This window comes from Puntigrus tetrazona, chromosome 8 (genome assembly GCF_018831695.1).
Source record: "Puntigrus tetrazona isolate hp1 chromosome 8, ASM1883169v1, whole genome shotgun sequence".
Taxonomy (NCBI): domain Eukaryota; kingdom Metazoa; phylum Chordata; class Actinopteri; order Cypriniformes; family Cyprinidae; genus Puntigrus; species Puntigrus tetrazona.
In genome coordinates this window covers 13,685,049-13,693,939 of record NC_056706.1, presented here as the reverse complement: position 1 = coordinate 13,693,939, position 8,891 = coordinate 13,685,049, and the positions used below count along the sequence as shown (strand labels likewise).

The 8,891-nt window shown below is 38.9% G+C and overlaps 1 protein-coding gene across 1 annotated transcript; it reads right to left on the bottom strand.

Moving 5' to 3' along the window:
* Nucleotides 1-678: 678 nt before the first annotated feature.
* Nucleotides 679-2,138, bottom strand: tcf15 (transcription factor 15). The gene is made up of 2 exons (XM_043246274.1): nucleotides 1,423-2,138; nucleotides 679-1,059 (listed from the first exon to the last, which is right to left on the bottom strand). The coding sequence occupies exons 1-2, from the start codon at nucleotides 1,906-1,908 to the stop codon at nucleotides 994-996; spliced, it is 552 nt and encodes a 183-aa protein (XP_043102209.1). The 5' UTR covers nucleotides 1,909-2,138; the 3' UTR covers nucleotides 679-993.
* Nucleotides 2,139-8,891: the final 6,753 nt, after the last annotated feature.

The window sequence follows — 8,891 nt, the reverse complement described above, 5'->3', positions numbered from 1 at the left end:
CAGAATGAGAGAGATGTGTATAAAAGAATACAAAAAAAAAAAGCATTTTAGATTCTGTCTTTCAAAGAAATGACAAACTGACTTAACAATGACGAGAGGACCGCATTGAGAAATAGAGTTAAATTATCTAAAGAGATAATTAATTAGTTGGTTTTTTTATTTAAATGAATGTTTATTTACGGATGACTGATTGATTTGACGCTCTGCCTGAATCCCCTGAGCCCTGAACTGTTCTTCCAGCTCTTGGTTATATTTTCCGGGCCATGTTTGGATTTTTAAGTCTCAAGGAAAAGCATACAAATCCAGAAAAGAATCGGCCAACAAATGTAACTATGAATGCTCTATAAATGCAACTGCTTGGTTTCAAAAACAAGCTGAAAATCAAATACAAAATGTGAAAAGTCGCAGTATAGGCTATAAACTTTATAACCACGTCCCACAAAGCATTTTTGTAGGCTATTTAAAAAAAAATATATAATAATAAAAATGAATGCTGAGGCTTGCTTCTGAGGATGTTTAAGGAAAACACATCATCATCCTTAATTTTCCATATTATGCCTAAATATAAAAAGTTAACAGATTTATTGGAGAACTATTTAATTGAACGAAAAGTCATTTCAAAACATCTACGTTTTATAAACGTGCCATCCACGCATAACTGACAGAGGACATTTGAAATTTGAAAAAATATATTTTATTTCACCATTTTTTTATGTTTTCACAATTGGTGTATAAAATGTAGCCATAAATTCTCTTTAACAAAAAAACAAACAAAAACAAAACAACGAAAAAAAGAAAAAAATATTTTATGCACTGCATTTTAAAATGTTCATATCTCTATACAAAACACACAAAGAAAAAGTACAAAAACTCCAAATGAACTCTTTTTTTTTTGAACGGCGAGCCTTCCGAAAGTGTCCGTCGCGAGGAGTCCCGCTCACCTCTCACGCTCCCTGAGTTGCGGCTTCATCTCACGCGCTGCCGCCGCTGCTGCTACCGGCGCGTCACGCGCAGTGAAGCGATTCCCCGCATGCGGATACAGTCAGTGCCGTCCTTGATCTGCGGAAAAACAGTTATTAATACAAATATATGATCTAGGCTATTTCTCTGTGATAGGGCATAGCCTGTTATCTATTCTTATATGATGTTGTTGTTTTTTGGACTCTGAATATTGGAAAACAACTCGATAAAGTACACTGTGCGTAAATACAGGATATTTAACACTTTTTATTAGCATCTGGCTCTAATGCGCGTATCAAGTTAATTAAAGCTAATTACTGCTCTCTTTATTGGCTACGGCTTTTCCCACGTCCTGGGGCGCGTGGATCTGCCCATGCCCATGTGCCATTCAGAAATGTTTACTGTTATAAAGGCAATTGCATATTAGGTTATTCAAATGCATTATTCTCTGAATTCTCTTACCCCTTTTCTCTGACTGCTGAGGCAGAAAGTACATATGGTGCGCGGCTGCTTCCCTCCGCTTTCCCCCTGCGCGCTGTAAACCGCGCTCACGCACGGCTGCGCGTCCTCTCCTCCATCCCCTATCAGGAGAACATTGGCCAGATGTGAGATGTAACTGGAGGCTAAGCGCAGAGTCTCAATCTTTGACAGCTTTCTGTCCACCGGCTCGGTGGGAATAAGAGTCCGTAACGCTGTGAAGGCGGTGTTGACGCTCTGCGTCCTGTCGCGTTCCCGAGCGTTCGCCGCGTTCCGTTGCTTTACTATAACCACACTGCTCACCGTGGACTTGCGCGACATCCGCCGCCGTTTCTCCGCGCTGGGACAGCAGCCGTAGCTCTGCTCCGAGCTGCCGTCGCTCTCGCTGCGGTTCTCCTCATCCTCGGACATCATGGCAACATCCGGGTACGCGAGATGAGTCGCCATGGGCCGCAGCATGGCAAATGCCATCACTAAAAATGATTTGAACTCCGATCTGAGTGAAAATAGCTCGATGAAATAGAGAGGGAAGTATCCAAAGTATCCAAAATGAGACGACGGGTTGTTGTCAAGCACTAGCCACGCAAACACTGCATCTTCAAACCCTGATGTGTGTTTCAGCTGTTGAACGATCTCGTCACATGTTAAAAGATCCTCTTGACGCGCGTCCTTACAGTCATTCCATGCGTGAGCGGCTAAAGCAGGAGCAGCGCGCGCGGTCTTATAGGATCAGGGAGGAGCAGTCTCTCATATGCAAATAAAGCTAAAGGCGCACAGGCTACCTAAATCATATTTGAGCACAAAATAGCTATTTTTAATACTTGATGGTTTTGCCAACAAATTAAAATACATTAGGGAAAGAAGAAAAACATTACGAACAAGCAGAAAAATATGTTATGCATTCGCATGAAATTACCTAAAAGTATTTTTTTAGACAGGTGAGGCCTGGCAGTAAGGCAGTCTTAGGTATCATGTACTCACAGAAAAAAAAAATTGTAAAATATATCACTTGGGTGGCATCTTTTAAAAGGGATCATACTCTTAAAGGTACCTAACCCCTAAAGTGTGCATATTAGAACAGGTACAAAGTGAAACTTTTTAAAAAGCTACCGCCACATTGAGAGCTTCTGTACCTTTTTTCCTTTTTCTGATAGTGTTTAAATACATTAAGATGAGTTTAACAGTAGTACAATGGCATTGCCTTCTGCACATCACTGTATGATGGTACTGCCACGGCAAAATAAGGATACGGATGTTTCATACATTTATAACTGTATAAATGTATAATTTATGTAACATTGGTCATTTATATAACTATAAAGTCTTATATTATCAATCTAACTGAATTAGCGTAATTTATTTTTCCTTGCGTTACAATATGTTGAAGAAATATTGCAGCTGTGTTTCGTGTGATTTGTCAGATTGTTTTCCTTTGATCGCGGTTTTAACACTTATAATTAGAAAAACTTGTTTAAATTTTTATTTTGAAATCTTACACATATGCTACTGTAAAAATGAAACCCAATAACATCGAAAACTTCAGATTAACTGCTGCCTTGGGCTGCGTGTTTAACAAGTTAATTGTATTTGCTAGAATTTGAATTTAATGACTTCATATTTAATTATTATTATTATTATTATTTAATGTGGGGGAAAGTTAATTTTTAAATAAAAGAGCTCGTGGAGTAACATGACCCTTCAGTGGGAAAAACAGAAGCTGCACCTGCAAGCAGCTTAACTCTCGGCCGGTGATTATCCTCTGAATTTATTGCTTTTACTGCGCGGCCATTTGACAGCGAGGCGTTTAAAACAACACGGGCCTATAATGAACGCGCAACAAACACGCCGGCAAACGCACTGCCAAGATAAATATGTTTATTTACAGAAGCACTTTACATCAAGAACCCATTAGAAAAACAAATAATAAGAATTCAAATGTCATGCCCATCTGATGAATCGAGGTTTTCGAGACGGCCTGCGATAGAGCGCACGTTTATTTTATATCACAGGGATTTTACTCGGGCGTTCGCAGTGGACAGTACTGATTTTGTTACGCGAGAGTTACAGACCCGCTGCGGTTTGTTTTCATTCAGTGGCTCAAAGAGCAGGAGGCCACGATAAGGAACAGTAGGGGTCTCCCTCTCTCTTTTTCTCACCTTCTGTTTCTTCACCTTTTTACTTTCTTTTATTTATGGCTTCTTTTCTTCTCTCATACGCCCTTCCTAATCAGTTTTTTATTTGCTTTTTTAAATAGCCTACAGACAGTCAAATTTAAACGCTATAATTCTCATTTCCTATTGGATTCCCCTGCTTCGCAGCTCACACGTATACGTTTTCACTTTCCTTCCTGTCATAATTCACGACCGGCCTTGTCATATAAGAATAACATGTCTCACAGCTTCACCATCATGCTCTGACTACGTTTCTGTTTCAGTGCAAAGGAATGCAAGACCTTAAATCAACCATATGGGCTTATGTGACCAAACTCACTAACCTGTGACCTCTCATCTTTGACCTCAGCTCATGTGCCCAGGCGATGCGGTCATCCTCAATTGGACCTATAATCGCCCGGTTTCAATATGCGTGACTAAAGGCTTTAATTGGACCAAAGACTTTTTAATAGAAAACTGTATTTCTAAGTATTTTGACATGCATTTCATGCACCTTGGTCAGAAACTCTCCCTGCCACTTGACAACAGCTTAAAGCACGGGGCTCTTTAACTCACAGGTTATTAGCAAGATAACGAGATTAAATTCACAAAATAGTGTTTTGATCTCTCAACTGTTTGGTTTGCAGCCGAGGGGCAGAGGCTCTGCTGGGGTCTATGAGCTTCTGGTGCTGAGCTCACGCAGGGATGGTTTGTTTATAGCCAGGAGCGGGTGTTGGGTAAATAAACACGAGGCAGATGTTAAGAATGATCTAAGAAAGAGAGAGTGAGACAGTGGCAAATGGTTTCCAGACCCCTTTTCTCCGTCTCATTTATTTTCTCTGCGCTTCCACGGCCCGTAATATGTCACTTGGAGCAGCTTTTACAAACATGCCTGTGTCACTTAAACCCAGGACTTTCTGTCCCCTCAGCTGCACCAACAACCCCCTCCTAACATCTACGACACCTACGACATTTTCAAAACACCTGCATGCTGTTTTTACAAGCCCGGTGGGCAATAATCAATGAAGCCATGCCGATCCGCGCAGTCTCTAACGGAAACATTCGAAAGCATCGTCAATCAAAAATGCATTAGTCTTAGTTAATGTTTATTTCTTCATATGTTAGGTTAATGTATTTATTTACTTCAGAATTTTTAGGTAACTGCATCGATATTAACAAATGTATTGTGTCGCCAGTTGCTAGTTATGTATTTATCATGCGACGACAGACTTCGATGTTCTCATGAGTTGGACGGGGTGAGTCAGTGAGCTAAGACTGCAGCTGAATACACAGGTTTACAGGGCCAACAACATCATGTTACAGAGAGATAGACGTTTTGAGGCGAGAGAGACTGTAGGTTACGGGTTCACTCATTTGAGTGAGAAGAGCAGGTGTGTGTGTGTGTGTGTGTGTGTGTGTGTGTTATGGGAGGTGGGGGTAAACTTTCCCTCTATAATGCAAGCTACAATACATGGCATTTTGTTAATTTTGTTTTTAATCTTCTACGCACGAAGCAAATAATACTACTACAGACTAGCAGGCAGGAAACAAAAAACACACATATTAAAGACGACGATCGGACAAACTGAACTGTAACACACCGGGAATAAATACACAAAGTAATTGACTACATTAATGAGACGCACAATAAGACACACGGAGCACATGGGACAAGAAAACACAAAACAAAGAGTAAAACAACTATGTGACACATTAACATTAACAAACATTTATACATAGTGTGATAAACGTATTGTTTATTGTTTGTTCATGTTAGTTAATACATTGACTGATGTTAACAAATGGCACCCTAGTGAAAAGTTTTACCATATAATTTAGACGCGTACGTTGTTTTGTGTAAAAAACAAAAACATGTAAAAAATTAAATGGGACCCATTTTTGGAGCAATTTGGAGAAATGTGTAGCTTTGCATTTTATAAAAGCACTTACATTAAAGTGGTTTATCCAAAAATGAAAATTTGCTGAAACCGTACACTCCCTTAGGCCATCCGTGAGATGAGTTTGTTTTTCGATCAGACCAGATTTGAAGATATTTCGCTTTAAATCAGTTTCTCACCAATGAAACAGGTTAGTCTAAATTACACAAAAACTATATTTCACAAGCAATTGACACAACTCCAGTTTATCGATTATTGTCTTGCAAGGTGAAAAACTGTGTTGACCGTTGTTAAGGCTTTATCTTCAAAACCACTAAATTTCCAGTACATAATACACAATAACACAATATATCAAAATACAGCAACAGATTTGTTCCTTTGGTGCTGTTTTTGCTTGAAAATTGAGCTATAAGCAGTTAAGTTGACGGCTTTCAATTCACAAGATGTTAAGTGATGTATTGTAGTTGTTGTGAATTTTTTTTTTTTTTTCTTTGTTTGTTTGTTTGTTTTGGGGTGGTGGGGGGGGGAGGGGTTCAGCTGTTTGAACTCTTTTTGACGGCACCCATTCACTGTAGAAGAACCATTCAAATATGTTCCAATGAAGAAACATCCTGGATGAGTCCTTTTATTTATTTATTTAGAAAATGTTATTTTGGGGTTTTTTTAGTATTCCTTAAAGTAATCTTTCAGACCTTGTTTTAACTTCTGTAAAAAGCTGTTCTCATCACTTTAAAGTGGTTTCATGGTTACACTGCAAGAAAGTTGCATCGAATGTAACTTAATATAACCGTAAAATTTAAATAATGCACATGCATATTATTTGGGTGGCTATGCTAAACTAAAGTATTTTCCTGTATATAGAGTGGTAGTATGTAACCTGTAAGTATCTCACTGTTCATAAGTATTTCTTGTTTTGTTTAAAAAAAAAAGAAAGAAATAGATCTAAATGTATTTTTGTGCAAGTCAGCTGAGCTCAATCGTAATATGCCTTTAATACACAGCTGCCCTAGAGAAATGTGCTTTTGGATGCGTTCTAAGCCTTAAATATTTGGGTGAACTGACATTAGAATGAGTTTATCACTGTATATAATGTGGTACTGTGGTGCAGTACATCAACTGTATGACTATAGGGTCAGCGTCTAATAACTCATATTGCATATTGCAGCCACATGTGATGGAGGTGTGTGTGAGAAAGCGAGCAGGAAAACGTGTTCTCAGGACAGATAATTCTTCACAGCATTTTCAAGGCTAATGTACATCCATCCAGAGGGGATGAGAAGTCCATTATTCATTTGCATGTAACTCCACAAATATGCTGAAACGGTTTGGTAAGTTTCCCTGTGTGAGTGTGCAAGTATATGTCATTATTTTGTCGTCATGTAACCCCCCTGCACTGCTGCGTCAGCAGGGGATTCATAACGCACAGAACCACAGTGTGAAATCAGACGCTATTCAGGGAAATGTTGACTGACCCCTGCAGGTAAGGGTCAATGGTAGGATCCTGCCAAGAGCTGTACAGGAAAAGGAAGTCTATTCATGTCCTATTGCTCCATAACTCTTGGACTCTGACATACAAAACAAGACCATACAGCAGGAGCACCACACACACACACACACACACACACACACACACATACTTTACGGACACTTCAAAACAGAGGACACAGCAAGTCTACGTCAAAGATCTGGTGTCTGATGATACGGTTTCCAAACACACAAACAAGTCTGTGTTTTCAAGTCTTTATTTTGTATTAAATAGTATAAACTGCACCAACTTGTTCTGGAAAATTAAATTCGAAGCTCAACTGCACTGACTTTTGTAAATTTAAAATTATGTTGTTCATTTATATATATATATATATATATATATATATATATATATATATATATATATATATATATATATATATATATATATATTCAGAATGATTAATTTTGCTTGTATTTCATGATTTCAATGAAAAAAACAACAAAAAAAACCTTTGAGGACAGTTAAGAGAGAAAAACTAACTATTTTAAGGTAAAATTTCATACCTAGATTGTGATTCAGTAATGGATGTTAAATAACTAAATTGACCAACACTAAGGTTAACAATTATACTAATTTCTAAATTAATGTCAATGGATTTATTGTGAATGATTCACCCAAGCACGCGTTTCATTTTTCACCTTGTAATGTTTCATCAAAAACAACAGACTGCCCTACAATCAACAGCAAGTTAGATAAATATCATAAAAGTATGTGAATTACATCACCAGCAACATATATAAATGGTAAATTGTGCATAAATATAGTCATTTACAAAATATAATGTTTAATTAAGTGGGAAGGAAGACCTGCATGCATTCTGTGCCTTGTGTCCTCATGATTCTCAGAAGGAAATGATTTCTCATGGCTGTCAAAAACAGAGTAGAATGACACCGGTACAATGACAGGTGCTCGTGAAGCTGAAATATTCATGAGACTTTCAAACAACACACTTATATGTGTTAATGTTGCCTCAAGTACCTGGATCCGTTTCTTCTCCCACCATCTGTCATTCATCTGTCATTGTCTCCCTCGTCCTACTTAGGAAGAACATTTTTTTTGGGACGTATGAGACAATCTTACAGCTTCCTTAATTTCCCCAAAAAGCAGCAGGTGCAGCCCACACTTCCCAAATTGGGTGTGTGTCTGTCTCTCTTTCTTTGTGTCTCCTCAATCAGGGTTTTTGCGTGTCAGGAGACTTCTAAGGATACATTTTTTCCAGACCGTGTGGAAGCCGCAGGAAGTCTTCTCACACGCGACCATTCTTTTGCCAGAAATTTACAGTCGGGCAGGTTTGTTCCGCCGAGGCCCCCGGGCCCCCTCTTCACTTCCTGAGGAGCCCCAAAGGGAGGCCAAGATCAGGGCCAGCACCCCAGGGACTCGTATATCGCCAATGGAGAAACTCCGTTATCTTCCAGCAGAGATCTACAAGGTAGTAATCGCCAATCACAGGCCTGTACCTTCCTCCACGATCAAAGGACACGGCTGCAAAGACATGATTCCTGCAATCAGCAGCTGCTGGTGTCCGGCTAAAATCTGTTGCTTTAAAGATCAGATCTCTTAAAGGGACAGTTTCGAAACCATTCAACCTTGTGTCATTCCAAACCTGTATGACTTGCTTTCTTTTGTGGAGCACATGATATATTTTGAAGAACTGTTACATACAATACAATACAAGCTGTTGTACCCGCATGAGAGTGCATGCATTTTTCGGAGCTGCTGACATTCGCAAAGGTTTTTAGTAGTTTAGAAACACCATTTAATTCTCATAAAAATCCTACAAATCCAAAAGATTTGTTAGCATTTTATTGTATTATCGTTGACTGTGCCACCTGGGTTTTCAAAAGCGTCAGTCGTCGTCGTTGTGAAGTCTGAGAG

What these genes read in the sequence shown, in the direction of transcription:
- tcf15 (XM_043246274.1), bottom strand. Translation starts at nt 1,908, where the DNA reads ATGGCATTTGCCATGCTGCGGCCCATGGCGACTCATCTCGCGTACCCG. An exon ending in TCAGCAGTCAGAGAAAAGGG is followed by an intron (nt 1,060 to 1,422) that starts GTAAGAGAATTC and finishes GTTTTTCCGCAG; the next exon opens with ATCAAGGACGGCACTGACTG.